The sequence below is a fragment of the Ambystoma mexicanum genome, chromosome 14 (genome assembly GCF_040938575.1).
Source record: "Ambystoma mexicanum isolate Mex_15411 chromosome 14, UKY_AmexF1_1, whole genome shotgun sequence".
Taxonomy (NCBI): Eukaryota; Metazoa; Chordata; class Amphibia; order Caudata; family Ambystomatidae; genus Ambystoma; species Ambystoma mexicanum.
In genome coordinates, this window is record NC_090940.1 from 628,645,388 (window position 1) to 628,668,614 (window position 23,227).

Consider the following 23,227-nt stretch of genomic DNA (forward strand, 5'->3'; position numbering starts at 1 on the left):
CAGTATGTGTTAACTTTATTTTCTTAAGACAGCCATGCAATTCCATTCCTAAAAATCTAGGTTGTTACATATTTTTTATTTAAGTGTCTTTGATCAAAATTTGACCCTTACACCATAAAAAAAATCAAATATAACAAATCATACCGTAACATTTAAAAGGAATAAGAATAAGGTTAAAAACAACAAAGGAAATAACATTTCATTTGATTGAAAGAAAATGTGACTAATAAATCACCATAATTGCTAACATGGACAAAACCAATAGCAATTCTATGAATAATGCATGTTGCATTATTACAGTATTGCGGCTATAAACACTGCATTGCCTGTATATTTTACCGTAAAGCTTAGGTGTGTCTAGATCTCATACTGTTGACTATATTTCATTTTTTTGCAGAAGCATCACATTGCACGTGAACACTATAAACAAAATGTACATGAAGAAATGATCAAGTGCTTTTGATGGCAAACCTGGTTCTGTGACCTGCAAGTTGCATTAATCTGTGCAACTGGTGCTGAACCCATAAGCTAGTCCCATACTCCTTGACCTATCTTATCACCATGTAGCTTTAGATCAGCTACCCTGAAGGTGAGATGGCAGCAAACTGACATTCCACCTACTTTGCCCAGTTCTCTGCCTGCTACCCCATCTACTCTGCTTAGTCGCTTACTTTCTTTGCTCTTACCTAATGAATACACAACGCTAACTAGGTCTTTACACCAAGTACTGTTCAATAATTTCAGCCAGTCTGTACATCTTGAGATCCTCTGAAATACTGGTATCACATTGATTTGCCGACGCAGGTTTTAAAAAATGTTTTTTATTAAAAAAAGGTTTCAAAATGAACTCATTTTTTTGCAATTTTGGGCAGGGGTAAGGGTTTATAAGGAGTGGGCGGAAGGGGTTGGGGAGGTTTTATAATATAGGGAAGGAGGGGCTTGGGGGGGGGGGGTGCCTCCCAAAATATAAAACTTACATTTCTATGTTTTTTCTCAAATTAAAAAAGTCTACTCGCATAGTCGAATATTTTATGAAGGGTGAGTGCCATTTGCAGGGGATATTAACATTTACTTTGCGGTACATGTCAAATAAAAGTTGTGCATGGCTGGCCTCTGGTGGCAGCAGTGTGCCAAACAAAGTGTGTTTTGTGGTGACCTGCACCATTTTACAGAAAACATATTTAAATGTGTTGTCATCTCTGGCCATGGGTCGAGTGCATTTATCTTGGGTCGAGTAGGTAAACCAAGTCACTGGACTTGCATGTTTTTGCCCGAATTGTAAAGAATTTGCGAGGCCGTACTCGTCTCACTAATGTCACAATTCACTGGTACACATTCTCTATTGATGCTCATTTATTGCCTTGGCTACAATAACCTCTAGTGGCATAACAAAAAAATCTACAACATTGCTAATCAAATGGGTTTGTTTGCTAATCAAGACAATTTGAATTGGCAAACTCTGATGATCCATTTTTGTTAACTAATCATTTATGCCTTGCTGTTAGCCAGTGAGTTATTGGCCATCTTTTTGCCACTCGTGTTTCGTTTTCTACTTCATAACTGCTTGATTTGAAGGGTGTATTTTCTGGGCACTAGCTTCCTGTGCTCAATTAATCTTCATGGGGTTGGTTGCTAGTCCATTGAAAGTATAAAATACTACAAGGTGTTAAACCATATGCATTCTTTTGCAGACCTGAGCATATCTATATCTGACAGTGACTCAGATGAAGCTTCTGAAAAGATGTCGGTGAAAGATGAATTTACCAATGCAGCTACTAAATCGCTGGAGGAGGGTGTCAAAAGAGTTGAACTTGAAGAGCCCCCCCATGAAATGTCGCTCTCTATCAGAGAGAGTGATAGGACCCCTATCAAAGTTCTGGAAACTTTGAAGCAGGAGGTAGAAGAAAGTGAACAGATTGTCCAGATCTATGAGAATAAATCTGACCCCGCTGAAGACCTCCGAAAAGAGCTTGAACATTCACCCAAAGTAAAGTGTAAAAACCCCAGGACGAAGGACCATTCTTTAGAGAGCAGCACCATTTCCATAATCAGTTTGGATGAGTCGACCGAGTCTGAGAATGAGACTGAAACGCGGCCTGCTTTTTTGGAAAGCAAAGAACTGTTCCCCACTTTTGAGGAAGAAAGTGTGCCTGCTCCAGACATGACCCCAAAAGATAAAGTGCTGAAGCGAAGGCCGCTAGACGAGCTCTCCCCAGAGAAAAAGATGCGTATTGAATGCGAAGCGGCGGTGCCAATTATTGTTGGGGAAGAGAACCCTGACAACTACATCTGTGTCGAAGAATGTAAAGATCTGGACGAAGACTTCCTGGAAAGTGAGAGAAAGGAAATGCCATCTTTGACTGCGGAGTCCGATCAGCACTTGCCAGATGCAGTCAATGAGGAGTTTGCAACGCCGCCCAGGGAAATGAGCAGCATTGCGTACAAAGAGGAGGAGGAGGAGGAGGAGGATGACGCAATGCCGCACATTGGGCCCGAAACGCTGGTCTGCCATGAAGTTGATCTGGACGACTTTGACGACAAGTATAAAAACTGCGAGGACTCAATTTGTGAAAAGTCTGAACCCAACACGCCGACTTCAGATCCACCCCCATTGCCCACTTCAATGCAGACTGCTTACTCCGAGGCTTTGCTCTCCCTTGGGCAGGACGAGTCTCGCAGTGTAAAGAGCGAGAGTGACATAACCATCGAAGTAGACAGCGTGGCAGAGGAATCTCAGGAAGGACTGTGCGAGAGTGAATCTGCCAATGGCTTTGAGGCGAGTACCACATCGAGTAACTGTAGCGTGACCACACAGGAAAAAGACATCAAAGACAAGGGTGAGTTCACGCAAAGCACCTCCTTCTGTGCTGCAGGCTTTTGCATGGAAGAATTCTTGTGTACTGGTTTGTGGTGGTGAAGGGGTGGGGGGGCACTGGATAGTGTTTCAGTCTAGCCTGCAGTACTGCTGCGGGCCCATAGCATGCTTGAAACTCACCCGAGGACGCACTCCTGGGTGGCTGAGTGTTGCCCGATCCGAGATGGTAATGTGGTGTGGCAGTTTTAGCGAGTGAGCTAGATTTCTAAAGCCTTCTATCCTTTTGTGTGCCCCTTGCAGGCCTATTCTTTGTAAATGATTAGCACATATGTTTCTTTGGTAGGTCAAAAAAGATCAAGCGAGGGCAACCCTGGATCCACTGCAAAAAAACTGAAGCGCAACGCAAAACGATCCTGTAATGCCTCAAAAATTGAAAAGAATGGAACAGGTAAGAGGGCCTCCTCGGGACTCTCCTAATGGCCTGGCTCTTTTCGTACTCTAGCAGCAGTGGCACCTGCTTACTGTTGGACTCATACCTAGGAGCTGTTGGTAGCTTTTGGTCATCAAGTCTTTTCCAATCCTTGGGTCTTGTACCGTGCATGCCCCATGGACTCTTTGCCTCTTGCCTCTCCTATCAAAGCTTTCTCTGCAAAGTGTCAACGGTTTCCCCTTATACCTGCAATTTGATTCATTTGTGTAGTGAAGGTGGGCCGTTCGTTTCCCAATTCTTTCTTCTTGCTTCATGACACTTCCCGAGGCAGTGTGCTATCTGGGGACAGTCTCTTGGTAGAGTCTATCTGCCTGTGTTTCACTCAAACTGCTAGTTCTGTGTACAGGAGCTCTCATGGGTACAGCAGACTTGTAAGGGGGTTGAGGCCTTCACTGACACGGGGGTGAGGGGTGTCTGTTGTACTGTCTGCGACCTCATGTCGAAGGTTACACATATACATCGCCAATAATGGAGAAATCGCACAGATGTAACCAGCGTGGCAAATATTAAGATGAACAGGTTTCACTCTTTTCCTCCCCATAGGACAAAGCAGTGACAGCGAAGACCTCCCAACTTTGGACAGTAAATGTACTCCAAGCAAACACACCAATATATCGAAGCCCCAGAAGCTGGCCAGGTCCCCTGCTAGATTGACGTCGCCGCCCATCAAAGACGCAGATAAGGATAGGAATCGTGACAAGTCCCAGAACGCGCCCACTAGAACATACACGTGGAGTTTCCGGAATGGTAAGGCCTGGTCCTTCTCATATAGCAAGCACACGCAACAACATCTAGGGCACCCAAAACCTGGAGAAATTGTGACTTGTACCTAAAATCTGATCTAATAGGTAGTGTTAGTTGGGGAAGTAGAGACCGGACTTGGTCCGTGAGCCCTGCGATAGAGAGTTGTGGAGGCCATTTTCTAAGCCCTCTCTACGGCATTTGCATGCTCCGATTCTCTGATTCTTGTGAATTCCTATCACACCCCACGGGGTTCCAGGTGTGCGATTTAGATTTGGATCTTTCACAAGCATTCTGGACCTTTCTGACCGTGCATATTTGGTTGCTGTACCAACATTTTCTGGGAGTGTTGGACATATTCTTGAGCACTAGCAGGTCGGTGTGGCCAAATCCATGCTAATTGGGATCTTTGAAGGGAAGGCAGAAGTTCAATACCTCGATGATAGTTTTAAAGCCAACACTAAGGACATCATACATCAGATGCCTTAATGTTATGCAGTTCGGTAGGTTGGCTTTTGGAGTATGTTTGGGCCAAGCGTGAAGTGAGGGTTTTGGTCACGTGGCACCTCTTTTCAGGTGGATATTGGATATGTTTGTGGTGTCGTAGCAAAATGTAACCCAAGTCCCCCTACTCAGCTGTGGTTTTTTGGACGCTCCTGCAGCTCCATCACTTTTTCCAGTGGTGGGATAGTTTGCCAGGCAGACCTACTACATAAAGGTTTCTTGGTGGGTACCCGTCAAAAGGGGCACCTCTTTCTATGATGTGAGAAGCTTGGGGGCATGGTAGGGAGTTGTGCTCTTTTTCGAGCAATGAGCCCTTTTGGTTATGGGCCTCTTCTTCTTTTTTTTTTTTTTTTTGTTTTCTTCCCATGGCGCATCCTTTTCAAAGACTTATGCCTGTATATGTACAACATGGCAGCCCAGGTAGTTTCAGCACCACCTTGACATGGTTGTTCCTCTATTGTTGTACTTTCTCCATTTTCACTGGAAATGCAGACTTGTGGGAGAGGAGGGGTTCGAGGGGGGCAGTGAAGTGGTATTCAAATTGAGCAAGCCAAGTGTCCCAGGGCTGTAAATGGCAAACCAAGCGTCTTCTAGTACACAACGGACAGTATGTCCATATTATCGTCCCGGACAGCTGGTCTCACTTGGTACTAGGGATGAGCATGCAATGCACTCGCGTTTTTGCTTTGTACTCATGAATGTCAGTATAACTTTAGTTCTTTTTATTGTTCCCAATCACAGAGGATCTGGATAACATGACTAGTTCTGAAAGGATTACCTTTTTGCAAGACAAACTGCAGGAAATTCGTAAATATTACCTTTCTTTGAAGTCTGAAGTTGCATCCATAGACCGTCGGAGGAAGCGGTTAAAAAAGAAGGACCGAGAAGGTAGTTTGTTTCCATCCTAAAGAGGGCTCTTTTTATTTAAGATATTTGTAAGAAACCATATATGTTTTAATCCAACCGTGACAAACTGTATGACAGTCCATCTGGTACGAGCCAAATGCTCTAAAGTAAATTGCTGTTCACCTTGGGTTCTACTGTCCTCTATCCTGCAGAAAAGTTAAAATGAGTGCGGGTATTCAGATCTGTGGGGATAGGCAACTGTTGGGGGTGGAGGGGGCAGTATGGGGGGCGCTCTGAGCTAGGTCTTCATTACACTGTGGAGTATTTTTATTGTTACTCCTTGGAGCATACCTCTGTCTCTGTACATTTGGAAGACTAGAATGCATCAAATACCTGGCCCATCATAACCGATGCATAGTTATGCACAAATATTTGTTCATCATAGAGCAGTCAAACTGAGCATTGTCTCAAAATGGAGGCACGGGTTGCTACTTTGTAAAACTCTTCCAATGAAAGATACCTTTGGACAGCGATTGAAGCTGCCTTTGCTCTTACACAAACCGGCATGGGTATCCTTAGGAGAGGTAGTCCTCAGCAGAATGCCATTCTGCAATACAAGAAGCAATCAATCAAGAGAATGGAGGTTAAAACGCATATTCCCATGGCAATTCGACCACCAGATTTGGAGAAATCTGTTGGTCGTACAAATGTCTCCTGTGCAATCAAAGAAAAATGTGAGCTTTGTTCGATTTGGTGCTTTCAGGGCGCCTTTGTAAGAAAGGAAGCGTGGGTTTGTCCTGATCACAGCTTTATACTGTAGTGTCTTTTCAATCCACAACAGAACCTCTCCGGAGGATGCCATTCTGAATAGCTAAAACTGTTAGGCCAGTTGGGCCTGCTAGCCGCATCTTGTGAAGCCTGTTCATCCGCAGCAACAGATGTGGGGCGATGTAAAAGGAGCATTCTGTTTGAAGGTCTTGTCCCTGCCTCGTCTACCCACACCATCTGTGATACAGAAACTAAATACTTCCTGGTCTCAATTACTGCCATTTTTTTTTAACACACAAACACTTGTAGGGATCCACATTTTTAGTATGGAGGCTAATTCTTATTTTAGTACCAGTTAATGGGTGACTTCAAAGAACTGTTTTCACAGAAGGTTCCTCATAGTGTATGAGGGGTTCTGTCCTTGGGCGTGGGATGTGTAGGGGCTGCTGCCCATTTAGGAGTCAGCAGATTCATTTAGAACGTAGAGGGAACTTGAGGCCACATCTCGAAGAGGAACTGTTTCAGATTTTATTGACCTTCATACGCATACGAAGTGTGTGGTCCCAGAGTTATTGATTCGCTCTGTGATCATTCGAAAAAACAAACAAAATATTTGTGGAGAATTAAAAACAAGGAACTTCATCCATAGTATATTGTTGTATGGTCTAGTTCACAGGGTATCCCTGGTGAGTTTCTGGGATATCCTTGATTAAAATGTGGTCGACCGATTTCGATGATTGCTGCTTATCTTTTTCAGGACTGTAATTTTAGCTTGTCCCTATCGGATCAAGGGTTGGGGAGGGGCACAGGGGCCGGCATCCCATCTGCCTCTAGGACCAATCTTGTGGATGCAAAGAAGTGACTGGTTGTTCAAAGGTGCAGCTTTTGCAGGGTGTTTCGTAAATCCGTATGGATTCAGCGGCTGCTTGTATCTGGCCGTGAGGTGCCGTAGTTTGTGCTTTGTTTTGGTCAATTACTGCCATTCAAGGGTGGACATCCCACCAAAGGAACACTTGTGGAACCACCTCAAGATTAAGTTCCCATCGGTTTTCAGGATCTCGGTTCACTTTGTCTCCGCTAAATGTTTAAGGAACCTGGTAGGCTCGGACAAAGCGCTTCACCATGTGTCCACTTGTTTGCTTGTAGTGTGAAACCGGCTATTCTGCACATGTCTGTCTTGTGGAGATATACAAACCTCCTCCACATTGTTCGGCACTTCAGTAGCCTCGCATAGAGCAAATAATAGTTGGAATCTTTTGGCAAATCCTGTCTTGTCATTCCTTAGACCAATGGTCTTCAAACAATGGGGTTGGCACCCCTTGGTTAGCTTGAAGGTTGTCCAGGGGTGCACGAGGCTCTTTAAAGGGATTATAGGGCTGTTTTTAATAGAACATATAAGCAGCTGTAACTTGAGTAGGTTTGAGGGGGCTCAAATAATAATTTTACTCCAGGTGGGGCTCACTAAAAAAAAGTTTGAATACCACTGCCTTGGGCGCACATTGCAGGCTGCGACATACTTTTGCATCAGTTTGCCTGCAGCTGCAAAAGGATACTGTTCTGTTTTTTTTTATCGACGTTTGTGATCTTCTCCCGCAGGAGCGGATGTAGAAGGTGCAATCGATGCTACTACTGAAGGTATGGCTGGTGACTGGATAAGCAAATCCTTTTCTCGAATGTGACAATATTTTGAATCTAGCTTTGTTGATGCCATCTGGGTGAGGTTGCTTTAAAACTGTTTAGCCCACTCGAAGATATCCGCCTGCAACGATATTACTTTTCTGTCCCCATTGTGGCTGAATGAAATGTGCAAATATTTTGGTCTTTACAGGCAGTGGTTCTAGGATCTAGACCACGCTTTCCCTGAAGGCCTCTGGGGAAGTATAGCAGCCTTTCTTCCTTTCTGTATCCACATCCAGACTTGCAGTAGTTGGGAGTGCCCCCCACGTCACCACAGGCATGGGTCAGCGTGGACCATACCGATGTAGCTTTGTCAAAGACCGCAATGCGTGTATTCAATCAAGCCGTTTGAATGGCTTCCTGTTCAGTGTTCATGAAACAGTTCATTTCGTTGTCTTTAGAAGGGTGAACTAATTCAAAATGGATCTTTTGGTCTAGCTGATGGTGGAACAATCAGTACCTTTGATAAAGGGATGGTCTCTAGAGGAGCTGTCGCGCTGTCTAGCAGGTGTGTCAAAATGATATACAGTGAGGTTTGTAGTGGTTCAAAATGAGTTCCTGCAGGCAACCTCCTGTATCCTAGGTTAAAATGATGTGCTGGGTTTGAGTGTAAAACCTGTATTCTCTCAAGTGGAGGATGGGCTTTCAAATGCCTGCATTTCCACATAGAACTTTTTGGGGCAGATGACAACGCAATCTCGCTAATAAGTGTTCAGGTTGAGGTCCAATAGTTGAGGTAGCCTCTCCAATTTCTTGAGTTCTAGCTTGATTTGATCTTTGGGGTGTAAGGGGTTCCGCCCATGTTCTATTTTAACATGGAGGTAACTGTGCCATTGACCATCAATCCATCTTCTGAACACGGCTGTCTCCTCCAGCTGGGCTGGCTGATAAACTTCTGACTCCTCCATCTCCCTACATAAGGCTACAAGAACTGCCCTGGTAACGGATAAATGGGGTCAGCAGACACTACCAACTTAGGCAGCAAAGTCTCCTTCAAACCCTAAAACCCTACATTATACGAGACCGACTCCTATAAGATGGTGCACACTTAAAGGAAAGTCCACCCAATCCACTCAGGCCTTCATGGCCATCCGAATCAAATGGCCAAGAATGATTGCTTTCTTTCCATGATGAGTCTAGTCTCTGTCAGTTTCTGCTACATGGGGTGGCCTCGTCACCAGCAGCTAGATGGCGGGTGGCTAAGCAGCCCGGTATCCACACAGTAATTGGATGGTCTGGTCTGCTTCGATTAATGTTTGTGATTTTTCTCAATTAAAATGCATCCTCTCTCATTGTGGAATATGAATTCTTGTTTTACGGGTAAATGGGTTTAATGTTGATATCTAACGTTGGCCATATTTCGTTTTCAGTGGCCCATCCTGGAGCGTCCATGTCATCAGCGTCCTCGGAAACTGGAATGAGCCCTTCGTCATCGTCGCCGCCACAAAACACAGTCACTGTTGAATGCAGGTGATGAACGCCCTCAATGCCTTTCAAGCGACCTGCTGCCATGGATGCAAAAATGGACCCCTCGCCCGTGCCCCACTTCCAAAAACTCCATTGGCTTGATGATGCCAAGAATATTCACTTGTTTCTCTGGCTGGAGTGAATGTTGTCACCAACGTTTTGTTTTACTGTAAGCATAAGCTGACTTTGAAATAGATGTCTGGTAGGCAGCCTGGCACACTCGTTTCCCTGTTTTATTTTGAAGGACACCTTTTTGTCAAATGTCAGATGTTGAAAGGGCATTTTTGATCAGATTCATGAACTAAGCAGGGTCGCGTCCATTATCTCAGAAAGGAGCGCAAGCGTGCTGAGCAACCTTCAGAATGTAGTTACTGCTGCACTTTGACCTGTATTCTAGCCCCTGGTGTGTAGTCCTGATGTAGGAAGCACTTGCTATGTACAGAACTGCCAAAGTATGTGTTGAGCAGCGGGCCCAGTTTTTAAAGCTGTATGTGGGACAAAATACATTGTGAACGGAAGTGTAGTTGACTGAAAACTACAGTTGTTACAAGTCTTCCACTTTTTATAGGAGTTTTGAGCACACGATTATGCAAATATTTTAATGTTTGTTCATGTTTACAGTGGAATTGTGAATCGGTTTTCAGTGGACTATCTTATCCCTTCACAAATATATTTTGTCTTTTTCTATGTAATTTCAGAGTTTTTATTTTGTTACAAAGACAAAAAATAAAAATATATAACAATGAAGTTATTTAACAAGATTTCTAAAGCTAAACTTTTTTTTGTAAAATAAGGTATTATCTTCCTTGTTAAATATATTTATTCATTGGACATTTGGATGTTGTATTTTTATGTATTTTTTAAAATATAATAAAATTTAAAAAAGATGATAGGTTAGCTCACTCTTCCAATGAACCATCTCTTCAGTCGCAGTCCCTGCAGGAGGTGTCGCCCAGTGACCTTCCCTGTATGAAGTTGGTCTTTCTAGCCCCTAGATTTCAAAAGTGCAGAGCGAAGATGAGACATTCAAGTATAACTTTGTTTCAAACTTTGGCAGTCGTAGTATGCAAACTTGTTTCAAGGAGCTGGTTTTCTTGGAGGGGCGGGGGATGGAGAGGGTGCCTTCCGATGCTTTGTCACAGTTTCTGCCTGCTAAGCTGCCGAATGAATTTACATCTCCCTTGGTGGAGATGCAACAGTAAAGCAACTATGTCTGCTTTGTCTGGATTGTCCCATGGACTGATACATTTGTAAATAATTATTCCAAAACCATGTATTTAAGACCGTTTGCATATACAATGTGTATAAAAGTGATTTTTTTATCAATTTTTTATTCATGTTTGTACAGTAATGTTTTTTTACCCCCATTTTGGTGTTTAATATGCTGTATATTAACAGCGCCCATGCTCTGGACTGTACCAGGATGTAAAGGTTCACAAAAGCAGAACGTCCGAGCAATACACTAGTGATGTGTAGCACTACTAAAATCAGTGTGTTCCATTCAATTTTGTTTTGCCGCATTGTGAACTCGTGATTCAGATTCCTTCCATTTTTGCAGAAAATTAAAGATACATTTTTTGTGAAATGCCCGTTTTTGTCTTTTCTTGACGCTGTGTGTGGAGTGTCCCACTCTAAACATGATTACAATCATTGTATCCTATGACCGTGTTTATTTGTGGTTTTGGTGTAATGTAGGTAGGAATTATTGTTAACCATAAGACGCACGTCTAGGTATATTTTAATGTTTTTTGCATTGGGGCACTGGGTATGTGCACAGCTATCATGAACCAGTGAGCCTGTTAAAACTGCTGGGAATGGAGTTGCTACAGCTGTCCTAATCAATATATGTGGATCAATGTTAACCTTTAATTTGGTGGTAAGTGTTGTGAAAAAGACATTTTACCATCTGTCCATCTTGGAATGTGGAACTATGAGAAAAATGTGTTGGTTAGTCTAAATTTTCATAATGCACTTTGACCATTCACATTGTAACATTCTTATTATGACTAAATTATTATGGAAAGAAGCATTAGAATGTTTTACTATCATTGTAAAGTGGCCCCTTTAGCTCTTTTTGTTTCTCTTTTAATTGCCTATTTGTCATGATTGCTGCCCCTCATGTCCCCATCCCTCCAAGATGTCAGGCTGGAGCCAGGCCACAATCACCTACATGGCCCTCAAGGGCCTCTCCATCCCATCCCTCCAAAGACCCACTTGGAGTCAGACTTGGCGCTTGTGGCACCAGACTCGCTCACTCCCAGAGGATAACATTGGGGATTGGACTTGTAGTGCATTGATGGGGACAAGATGGATGCCCCCACATATTTCGGTTCCCAGAACTGCATGTGCAGTCTAGTCTTTTGGGTGTGTTCAGCCCAGAGACACCTGGGATACCCAGAGACTAAGCCACGCCCAGGCTGAGAAACATGCTTTGTGTTTTCTGCACATGACACTCACCGTGTTTGGATCGGTCTCCAGTAGGCCTGCATCTATCTTCTGCGCTCAGCTCCTGCAAGAACAAGCACACCGTTGGGAACAGCCTTACCTTGCGGCGCTTCTGCCCATCATTCATTGCTTCTTCTGTGGGCATCTTCGGCGGTGTCATTCCCTTCCTGGCACGCCGCTTCCTAAGGGAAAAGAACAGAAAAAAGGCATTAGTAAGCATTCAGCAAATCTTAGCTTATTTTTAAAGACTGTACAAGCTTCAAACGCTTACCTGAATCCCAGCCGCTCTGGGGGAACTCTGTCTCCTGAACCTCTCATCCACCTGCAAGAGGGAAAAGACTGCAGGTTAGCGTGGAAACATCTAGAGGCGCCGCTTACCGCGCTTACCTACCGCATTTCTTCATAACCGGCATCCATGCTGAAAACGTTGTGGCACCTAAAAGAGACAGAAAAAGAACTCTGTTCAATACAAATACGAAAGGGTCGCATCGCGCTCTCACTCACCTTCAGCGCTACTCATCTCAGCAGCACGTCGCCATCCCCGGACGCCGGCCATCATCTAAGGAAGGAAAGGAACAAAGTTGGAGAACTGTTTAAAAGACTCATTATACTTCTCCAGCATTGGATCTTTCATGGATTCACATGCTTAGAATATTCCCCGTCGTCAGGCTGGGAATCCCCGGTACATTATATAGACCCTTTCCCGTAGGAAAACTTTTTCGACGCTTATGCGTCCTATCCACCTCGTTTTGTATTATGCGTGCCCGCACCGTCAGGACGTCATGATATAAATACAGGACCCGCCCCCGCGCTCCCTCAGATTTCAACCGTCTTTCAAAGTAGTGGGATCCTCGTGATTACTGCTAGTGGAAACTAGGTTGTTTTTTCTTCTGTTTCGCTTCGGCGATGTTCAAATTCTGGAGAATTATGTCTGGAAAAGCGTTATTTCGCCCTTCTGCGACATGTGGCCTCAAAAAAGTTTATGAAGGAGATGGCCACATGGATTGTATCTACTGTCTCCACCCGCACCACACGGCGGATACATGTGAGATATGCCAGGGTTTCTCCCAAAAAACCCTTAAGGACCGTAAAAGAAGGCTGGTCGACTGGCTTAATGACGGAGCGGGTGCCTACCCGGCTTCGGAAGTTGGCTCCACGGCCTCCAGGAGCAAGTCGGAACCTCCATCGAAAAAGGTACGGCCAGCAGAAAACCGCACTGAGGACAAGCATAAGGGGAAACATGCTGGGTCTTCCTCATCACATAAAAAGCCCTCCTCCTCCTCATCATCTAAGACGGAGAGGCAAGCGCTGTCAAAATCCTCCTCAGGGGACCGTCCTAGGTCTTCCATGAGTCGAGACGCTTCAGCCGGGAAGTCGGCATCGAAATCGGCGACAAAGTCTAAGGGCTCAACGACGACTACTTGCTCGTCGACCTCGGTGTCATTGACGATGCCTATTACTGTTCAGGCAGCAGCGGTTGGGATTCCTTCGTCGACGGAGACTCAGTCTATGGCTTGGCTGCCAGAGGTCTATGACCCGATCCCTCCTGAAGTCTTACTGCAGCCAGACACGCCTGCTCGGCGGAAGGTGAAGGTGGCACGATACTGCAGCCATCGGATTTAGGCTTACGGCCTTCCACGTCGGCGGCGACGACGACGGGTGCGAGTGGGGGTATGGTACCTATATCATCAACGTTACTAACCCCCCAGACAGTTCTGTCTCTGGATGTGCTTAATACTCTTCAGAAGCTCCTGCAGCGGCTGGATACGCAGATCCCTCAACCTGGGACTTCATCGTCACTTTTTTCTGTACCTTCCGTCGACGAGCAAACTTGTGCGGCTCGCTCGACGACTAAAAACCCATCGGCTCCCCAGGCGGTAAAAGATCGTCCTCGAGCGCAGGAGGAGGGTGAGTTGTCGGAGTCCGATTCTATACTGGGTGACTCAGGGTCAGACATCTCCCTGTCACCGTCGAGGGACCCAACATGGAATTCGGATGTAGAGGTAGAGTCTACGAGGAGCCAGACACAGCCATCTCCTCCGGATGATGTTGGAGCCTTCCATGCAATGATGGGAAAAGCTTGTTCAGAGTTCGGCTTGATTCCTGAGGAGCAGAAGAAAGACTGTTTCCTTTTTGACCATATGGGTCAAAGGAGGAAATCGGTATTTGCCATCCCAATTCTGGACCACGTGTGGCAAGAAGGTCTCAAGACGATGCGCCATCCGTTCTCGGAGCCAGCTATAAAGGGACGGATTGAGAAAAAGTTTAAAGCTCCGGAGTCCACTCCAAAATGTCTAACATCACAACCTCTGTCAGACTCGGTGGTGTCGGCGGCAGCGGCTAGGAAGGCCAGGGTACAGCAAAAATGTTCAACTCCACCAGAAAGCGAGGCTAGGAGGCAAGACGCCTTTGGAAAAAAGGTGCTCTCGGTCGGTGCGACGACGGTAAGAGCAGCCAATTCCTTAGCGATCGTGTCACGATACGATAGAGAAATGTGGCACAAACTAGCCCCTATCCTAGAACACCTGCCAGACGAACATCGGAAAGCAGCCATGTTACTGGTGCGGGATGGCGAAGAGGCCTCGAGCCACGCAATTAATATTGCAGTTGACCTAGCAGAGTCTGGTTTCAAACAAATCAACCATGGTGTAGTACTTCGTCGACAAGCGTGGCTCAAATGTACGACTTTCCGTCCTGAAGTCCAGTACAAAGTCCTTGACATGCCATGTGAAGGGGAACACCTGTTTGGCGAAAAGGTTGATGAAGCGTTGAAGGGGATGAAAGAAGACACGGATACTGCTAGGTCCCTCGGCGCCCTCCAAACTGGTAGAAACTTTCGCTCTTTTCGCCCCTTTAGGGGTGCTTCTGGAAACTCCCGCTTTGGAGCCTCGAGGGACCGTGGATTTAACAGGCCCTCGTACTCTTCACAAGGGTTCAGAAGAGCGTCCCAGTCAGCACGTAGAAGCAGAGACTATCAAGCTTCCAGGCGGCGAGGCTCGGGTCTCTCGTCGACGAAGAACAAGCAAACCAGCAACCAATGACGGCCTTCGGAACGTCCTGGGGGGGACGAGTCTCATCACTTCGACCAATGGAAATGCATCACCACAGATCGATGGGTTCTAGACACGATTCGCATGGGTCATGCGCTACAATTCAAAGACAAGCCTCCACGTCTCCCGCCTGTATTTTCGACCCAGCCCCACCTCCGAATCCTACGACAAGAGGCGGCGCTTATGTTGCGAAAAGGAGCGGTAGAGAGAGTTCCTGTGGCACAGGATGGACACGGAGTTTATTCCCGGTTCTTTGTTGTCAAGAAGCCAAATGGAAAATGGAGGCCCATTCTCGACCTGAGGGTACTCAACAAATGGCTAAAGAGCCTAAAATTCAAAATGCTAAAGCTCCAGGAGGTTATCAGGTCGGTGCAACCCATGGATTACCTGTCGTCACTAGACCTTCAGGACGCCTATTTTCACATCCCAATACGCCCACGACACAGGAGATATTTAAGGTTCGTCGTCGGGAGAAAGCATTTTCAGTTCAAGGTCCTCCCGTTCGGGCTCAAGTCCTCCCCCAGGACGTTCACCAAGTGCTTGGCCCCGATAGCGGCCCATTTGAGGAAGGATGGTCATCATGTCTATCCATATCTGGACGACTGGCTGGTCAGAGGTTCGTCCAGGGAACAAACCCGAAACAGTCTAAGGGCCACAATGTCCCTCTTACAGGAACTGGGCTTCGCAATAAACTTCAGCAAGTCCTCCGTAGAGCCTTTGAGGACCTTGGTTTTTCTAGGAGCGGAGTTTCATACACACACAAGCCTGGTGAGACCATCCAGCGAAAGAATTCAGAAACTGAAAAGCAAGGCGTCGGAATGGAGATGCGGTACCAAGGTGTCGGTACGCACATACATGTCCCTGCTAGGGACCATGTCGTCCTGCATTCCGTTGATAAGCAACTGTCGTCTGTTTATGAGGCCTTGCCAGGAATTTCTAGCGGACCGTTGGGCGCAGAGCCGAGGTCGCTGGTCCGACAGACTGGTCGTCGACGAACAACTAGTACAAGCACTCTGCTGGTGGAGAGTGTCTACTCATCTAACGAAAGGAATGCCTCTACTGGAACCGGAGTTCCAAAAGACGGTGGTGATGGATGCATCGCTGAGCGGATGGGGAGCTCATCTAGATACGCTACAGGTACAAGGCCAGTGGTCGTTGCAGGAGTCATCCCTGCATATCAACCTGCTAGAACTGAGAGCAGTGCGATGGGCTCTGAAATCTTTTCTTCCTCAACTGAGGGACTCGGTGGTGCGTGTCATGACGGACAACACCACTACGATGTTCTACTTGAGGAAAAAAGGAGGGACACGTTCCAGGTCCCTATCGACGGAGGCACAGAAAATCTGGCATTGGGCCCTACAACACAACATGAAAATCTTGGCATTTCACCTGCCAGGTGTGAGAAATGTGGAAGCCGATGCCCTCAGCAGAGAAATGAACGAAGTTCACGAATGGGTGCTGAACGACCAACAACTACAGCAAGTATTCAAGAAATGGGGACATCCTTCCATAGATCTGTTCGCGACGAAGAACAGGAAATGCCATCAGTACGCAAGCAGATGGCCTCAGCAGGGCTCACTGGGGGATGCGTTCTCATTCCCATGGTCGAACAAATTCCTGTACGCATTCCCTCCATTTCCCCTTGTCCGGGAGGACGTTGCAATGGATCCTCAGGTACCCATGTCGGGTAATTCTGGTGGCCCCGTACTGGCCCAGACAGGTGTGGTTTTCAGACCTGCTACACTTAGCGGTGGCGGAACCGATGAGATTCCAGAGGACCCCCGACCTTCTGTCTCGACAGGAGGGTGTCGTTTGGCATCACGACCCGGACAGCCTCAAGTTGACGGCCTGGCTCCTGACTTCGCCGAATTCGGTCGGCTAATGATTCCGGAGGACTGTCGGCGTATCCTGCAAGCGGCAAGAGCGCCTTCCACAAACGCCTCATACACGTACAAATGGAGAAGTTTCTGTCAGCCAGGTTTGGCCCCGCAATCGATTAAGCCGGAACAGCTCCTTCCATACTTGCTGCTCTTAGCTCAAAAGGGCCTATCGGTATCGTCAATAAAAGTACACCTGGCCGCCATTTCCAAGGTTTACTCGTCGACGGCATTCGGCACCATTGTTCAGCGACCGCCTGATTAAGCACTTCCTTAAAGGCCTCTTTCGGAGTTTCCCTCCAGAGAAGAAATTTCCGCCGGAGTGGAGCCTCAATCTGGTCTTAACGTCTCTTATGAAGCCTCCTTTTGAGCCAATGTCATCATCGTCTCTAAAGTTTTTGTCGTGGAAATTGGCCTTCCTGGTGGCCATCACTTCAGCCCGACGTATTTCAGAAGTTCAGGCTCTAATGGTAGACCCACCATACTTACGATTTTTCAAGAGCAAGGTAGCCCTTGCCACTAACCTACAGTTCATACCGAAAGCTCCTTCGGTGTTCCATAAACACTCCTCTATTGTGTTGCCTACGTTTTTTCCAGAGCCATGCTCGGGAGCGGAGCGCACGTTACACACATTGGATGTAAAAAGGGCTCTCAAATTTTATCTTCATCGTACGCAACCATTCAGAGAAACGAGACAACTGTTCGTGGCCTATGGTTTGGGTGCTAAAGGAAAAGCCATTTCAAAGCAAGGACTGTCAAGATGGGTGTCATCTACCATTTCGTACTGCCATTCCAGGGCAGGGAAGCCTCTTCTACGACGGCCAAGAGCTCATTCAACTAGAGCAGCGGCATCGTCGACGGCACTGTGGGCCGGAGTCCCTCTGGGGGACATCTGCATGGCGGCTACCTGGGCGGCTACACACACCTTTACCCGCCATTACTGCCTGTCGCAGCAACATGCCGAAGATACCCGGATGGGACAGGCGGTGCTCCGACACCTATTCCAGTAAGGTAAGCCCCTACTGAGGAGTTGCATCCTGTGGAATTTATGACTGTATGTGGTTCGTTTTCCTATGTTAACGATTACTAATGTATACATGATCATAGGGAACGGGCTTTGCGAAGAAAGTATATGGGTTTGCATGCACGCCTCCTCTCTTGGGGGTGTACTGCTATGTAATCTATTCTAAGCATGTGAATCCATGAAAGATCCAATGCTGGAGAAGGGAATAGTTTCTTACCTGTAACTCCATTTCTCCAGCATTGGTATCTTTCATGGATTCACATGCGCCCACCTGCCTCCCCTGAACATGCAAACCGGTTTCCCCACTACTTTGGGGGCCAAAATCTGAGGGAGCGCGGGGGCGGGTCCTGTATTTATATCATGACGTCCTGACGGTGCGGGCACGCATAATACAAAACGAGGTGGATAGGACGCATAAGCGTCGAAAAAGTTTTCCTACGGGAAAGGGTCTATATAATGTACCGGGGATTCCCAGCCTGACGACGGGGAATATTCTAAGCATGTGAATCCATGAAAGATACCAATGCTGGAGAAATGGAGTTACAGGTAAGAAACTATTCCCTTACCTGTCAGACTTTTGCCAGTGAAGTAACTAGGCAGCAACAAGCCTGCATTAATCAACGCGCCCCTGCGCTGAAAGCAGGACGGAGAGCACACTTTCCAAGAAAACAAGGTGAGCTGTGGATCAAAGGGAAGGGTTGGACCCCGGGGAAGAAGGGGTTCAAGCACACAGACAATAGGGAGTTAAACTCTACCAATCCTGTGTTTCAGGCCCAGTCTCCAGTTGAGTAGACTCCAGGGAAGGGTTCGAGGTCGTAAGAGGTCAGAACAGGCTGAGTGACGCCCCTGCAGGTGAGCGTTACATTATTTGGCAAAACAGTTCCTCCATCTGCTAGCACATCTCTAGCAAATGCACACCTGGCAGAGAAACTTCTAGATCGGCTTCTAATGCATCTGGTATAGGTAGGAGCTGTCCTCCTGAAGTAAAACACTGGTGCCGTCCTGTTTTGCAGGATGGGTCTACACCAGCTGTGAAATAAATTTTTTAAAAGCAGCTGTCGCTGGAAGGATTGATCATAAGATGAGGAATAAATGGGGGAAAATGTGAGGAAGCTGAGGGTATTCTCACTCCTAAAACCCCTGGATCCTCTTCTCAGGTGGTCATGGAAAAGCGTTTGCTCTTGGATCCTGATCCAGGTAGTGTAGAAGTGACGGAGGATCACCTGGGTCCTTGTGAACTGTAAGTGGGGTACCCTTAGGAGAGACATGGTATCCCACTTATCTTGTTGAGACTCAACACACCCTCCCCCAACCTTTATAGGTTATTGTAACGCTGTTCCGCTCATTTCCCCCCCTCATAGAACACTTAACCGTACTGAGACGAAGAAGGGGCGATTAAGAGTAATGAACACACTTTCACCACGTTGGTACTTGGACAAACAAGATGCCTGCAAGGAGCTGTAAGGTGTCGGGCATATCCATGTAATTATGGTCTGGCAAGTCTCATTGGAGAGAACCTGTAAAGGGGCTGCAGGTGTATAAAAAACTGGTAGAGCAAAGCAGGGGGCAAGAGGGAGGCCTGGATGGAGAAAGCCAGCAGGGGCCTGTGCTTCCGAGGAGGCTGCCGCGGTAGGACCAGACAAGAAACCAGGATGCCAGCAAACTGCTCAAGACTTACACAGCACGTAGCCAGTGGGCTGTGAAAGTGTTGTCAGTCTGGGAGCCTACGTGACCTGGGCTCCGCAGCAGGAGCTGCTAGAGAGCACAAAGTGCAGAGGACACTGTCCGCGTCGGAAACAGCATTTCAGTCGCCTGCGTGTCAAGCGAAGCACGCAAATGGAAAGCAAAAGGGATGAGCCCCGATCTCTGCAGTGAAGGGAAAGGAGAGGGAACCACCGGACGAAGACTCCACAAGCCAGTGAGTGTCTGGGAGGACATGGGTACACCGGGTGCTCCTACATAGTTATAGTGAATACTGAATTAATGGAAATTTAAAATTCAAACCAAACCAATTATTGAAGATCTAATTAAATGGAACTTTAAAAACAGCAAAACCAATGTACATGGACTACCACACTGAATGGACCTTTACAATTAAGCGCCATGCATGCTTATCGAACACTGAATTTATTGAAACCCTGAAATGAAACCTTGTAAATGGAATAAACCAAGTAAACCAAATGAATAATCCCAATGCCCTGGGGAAAACTAATCCGAGAAAAGGGCACACGTGTGGAGGACTCCGCGATCCCGGAACTAAACGCAACCTGAAACCAGACGAAACTCTAGCAGCGCTGTTCAAGACCAGGAGCGTTCGCAAGAAGGCAGCGATCGAAGACACCGGCAAACACCGGACCCAGGCGAGAAGGGGGGGAACTCCTTGACAGTTCAGGCCTTGGGTCACCTTAAATCATTTATAGAGGTTGATCTAAACAGAATTAGCCCCTGGCTCGGAACCCATATCGATAGCTATGTTCCCGCCCTGAAGCTGCTTACCGACAGGAGCTCCATTAACAACAAGCTGATCTTCAGACAAACACATGTTTGACAGGATTGTTCAAATGCAGAAACCTGCATCTATTTAAATTAGCTCTGGAGAGGCGCAGGTTTGAGATCAAGAAGCAGAAACAAAAATATAAGAACTGGTTTAGGGGCCCACAAAACATAATGGCTCAACAAGATGCTGAGCTAATGCTTGCTGCTCTGTCTGATAAAAATACTGCTAAAATCTGGCATCTCTTGAAAAATGAGGGGATGCAGTAACTTCCGCTTCAACTGACCACTATTGTGGAAAAGGTTTGGGTTGGGCACTATACAAGTCTGTTTGCTTTACCCCTGCCCCGTCAATAGGGTGACCAAATTCCAAAAGTAAAAAAACGGGACAGGTCAAGTAACATAAAAGTAGAACTAACTCTTGAAAGTGGTTGTCAAGGCACTACACTTCAGTAGCGTCTGGAGGAGAAGGGGGCTTAAGTGTTACTGTTGAAATAAACACATATTCTAATTAATTTATCATGAACTAACGCTATCCTAAACGTGCAAAATGCAGCATTTCTTCTGTGTGAGATTGTGCATTCCTGCCTGCCAGCCATGAAGACCTACTACCAAAAACCAGGACCACTGCAGTTTCCATTGGGAACATAATCTTAAGAAAGGAGGACAGAGCACCAAATACTGGGACAGTCATGGCAAAACCGAGACCTCTGTTCACCCTACCTGTCAACCTGTTTCTGAGTGTAATCAAAATGTGGTTTAGCCACTGCAGATTGATGAAGAAGATGTCCTATACCTCATATCTAGGTGTAGTCATTCCAGGGCACCTGTGCCAGACAGCCAAGCAAACCTTATGTATACATTGCACCCCACGGGGTGGGCGAAAATATTGTTGATTTTGTTCCTGCCGGTGATTGAGTGGCGATATATTCCTGGCTCAAGTTCATATTCAAGAAGGGCGACCATACATTGGCTGAGAGTTACAGGCCGATCCTTCTTCTTGATGTGCTGGGAAAGTTCTTGGCCTCGATGATTCTAAATTTATTATAACGATGGGTGAGAGAAAGATCCAACTTCGATCTACACCACTCGTGGGTTGTAGCGGGTATAGGAACCTCCACTCGTGTAGGGGATGTGGGGGGGGTTGTAGCAGGTATAGGATCTCGCTAAAGGCCTTTATCTTGGGGCTCTTCAAAAAAAAAGAATGCAGCTGCGGGAGACTCCATTACATGTGGCGTTTATTGATTCCGAACCACCTTCGATTGTGTGGGCAGGGAGCTTCTCTAGCAAAATTTGCTCGACAGAAAATGTCCTGTGTATCTGGTGAACATCATGCGAGACCTGTATACCAATACATCTTTGCAAGTCCAAATGGACCTTTCTGGCAAGCTCTCCCACCCAATCCCTACATTTCAGGAACTCAAACAGGGGTGCCCTTTTCAATCGGTTTATTTTGGATTTGGGTCCTGCGCTAGAATCTGCCTTTGCGTTTTCGCCAAGATTAATTGGTCATCCAATTCAGTGGTTACACTACACTGTTGACCTGGTCCCCAGCGGGATTAAAGCACCAGTTTCCAGCATTGGAAATGTATTGGCAGAAAAATGGCTTAGGAATGCTTGCGTCTAATCCAACATTTTGAGATTCCAGCCTAACCTCCATTGAGGTAAACTGAAGTATCAATGGTACCTTTACAATGACCCGAAGGTGGCTGTTAATGAGTTTAGATTCCTGGGCACTTGTGTTATAAAAGTGCAAGGAACCTTCAGAATTTAGCTCAATTACGCTGCAAGTCGAGTCTGGCCGCAGCACACGGGCGGTTTATTTCCTGAAGGTATGGTCAATATTCTATTACCCTCCTTCTGGTCTTTAACAAGCAGATGGTGGTTCTGATTCTAACCTATGACTGTGAAAGTTCTCTTGAATTCAACGATACCCTCTGAAAAGTGTTAAAATAATTTGTTTGCATCTCCCTCAGGGTATTCCTTTACAATTAGTTTGATATGACCTAGGTCTCTAAACTTTCAATTATGGCCAAATGGAAAGTGCTGTACTTTTGGCCCAGCAGAATTCCATATACCCGTTTCTTAAAGACTCAATCGAGTTAGAGGCAGATCCCATCATGACAGGATGGGCCAACACTTGCTTCTCGTTTTTTTAATGAAATTACCAGAAATTGATAAGAAATTGCTACTTATTAAACCCTACAAAAGCAAAACTCAAGCTTTGGAGTTTTGGTTGGATTGACACCTCCAATCAATGTGCAAAATATAAAGCATTTGCAAACCTGAGGGATGAAGTGTAGGCATTTAACATTCTTCCAAAAGACCTGCAAACATTTCCAAGTGCTGTTTATAGGGACACATTTTGAGGGCTATGGTTGAACTTGTACTCTACGAGAGGTCTTGGGAGCCCGACAAAGATGGAGGAAGAAAGAGCGGTGTTGTCGTTTTTGTAACGTTCCAACTATAGCCGAAACCCTGAAACATCTGTTGTTACTCTGTCTATCATTAGCGGAATCCTGAGCATTGTTTTGGTGAAAGTATAAATATACAACGCTAATTGAGGAAAGCATGTGGGCACTGATATTCAGTGGCCAGTATGTAAATGTTACCGTGCTTTGGTTCGATTATTGACCCAGGTATATCAAATTCATCTTTTAAAGAAATGGAAGGAAAATCCCACAGAATATACTACCACCATTCTGTCTGGCCTATTGCCTGAAGACTCTGATAGCAATATCCTTATTTCGCCTGAACTAGGTAATAACCAGAAACAAGATCTATATGACCTAATGCTTCAATTTACTGATATATTCAGAAAGGAACTAGGGAGAGTAAAGGGTTTCTACCACCATATCATCCACACTCCTGAAGGCAAAGTGGTACATTTAAAACCGTATAGACTACCTGAGGCCAGAAAAGAGACCATTATTCAGGAAGTCAAGCAGATGCTTAAGACAAACGATTACTCACCGATCCGGTGAGCAGGCGTAGAAGTGAGGTAAGTAATCAATTCCTCATCCTCCGACT

The 23,227-nt window shown here is 46.1% G+C and overlaps 1 protein-coding gene across 1 annotated transcript in view; it reads left to right on the top strand.

Moving 5' to 3' along the window:
* ARID4A (AT-rich interaction domain 4A) overlaps positions 1–10,893 on the top strand; it is a 275,404-nt gene extending 264,511 nt beyond the window's left edge. Inside the window, exons 21-25 of the mRNA XM_069638092.1 lie at positions 1,692–2,837; positions 3,159–3,263; positions 3,849–4,052; positions 5,292–5,438; positions 9,212–10,893. Coding sequence (XP_069494193.1) covers positions 1,692–2,837; positions 3,159–3,263; positions 3,849–4,052; positions 5,292–5,438; positions 9,212–9,315 — 1,706 coding nt within the window. The 3' untranslated portion in view covers positions 9,316–10,893. The remainder of the gene's footprint in view (positions 1–1,691; positions 2,838–3,158; positions 3,264–3,848; positions 4,053–5,291; positions 5,439–9,211) is intronic.
* Positions 10,894–23,227: the final 12,334 nt, after the last annotated feature.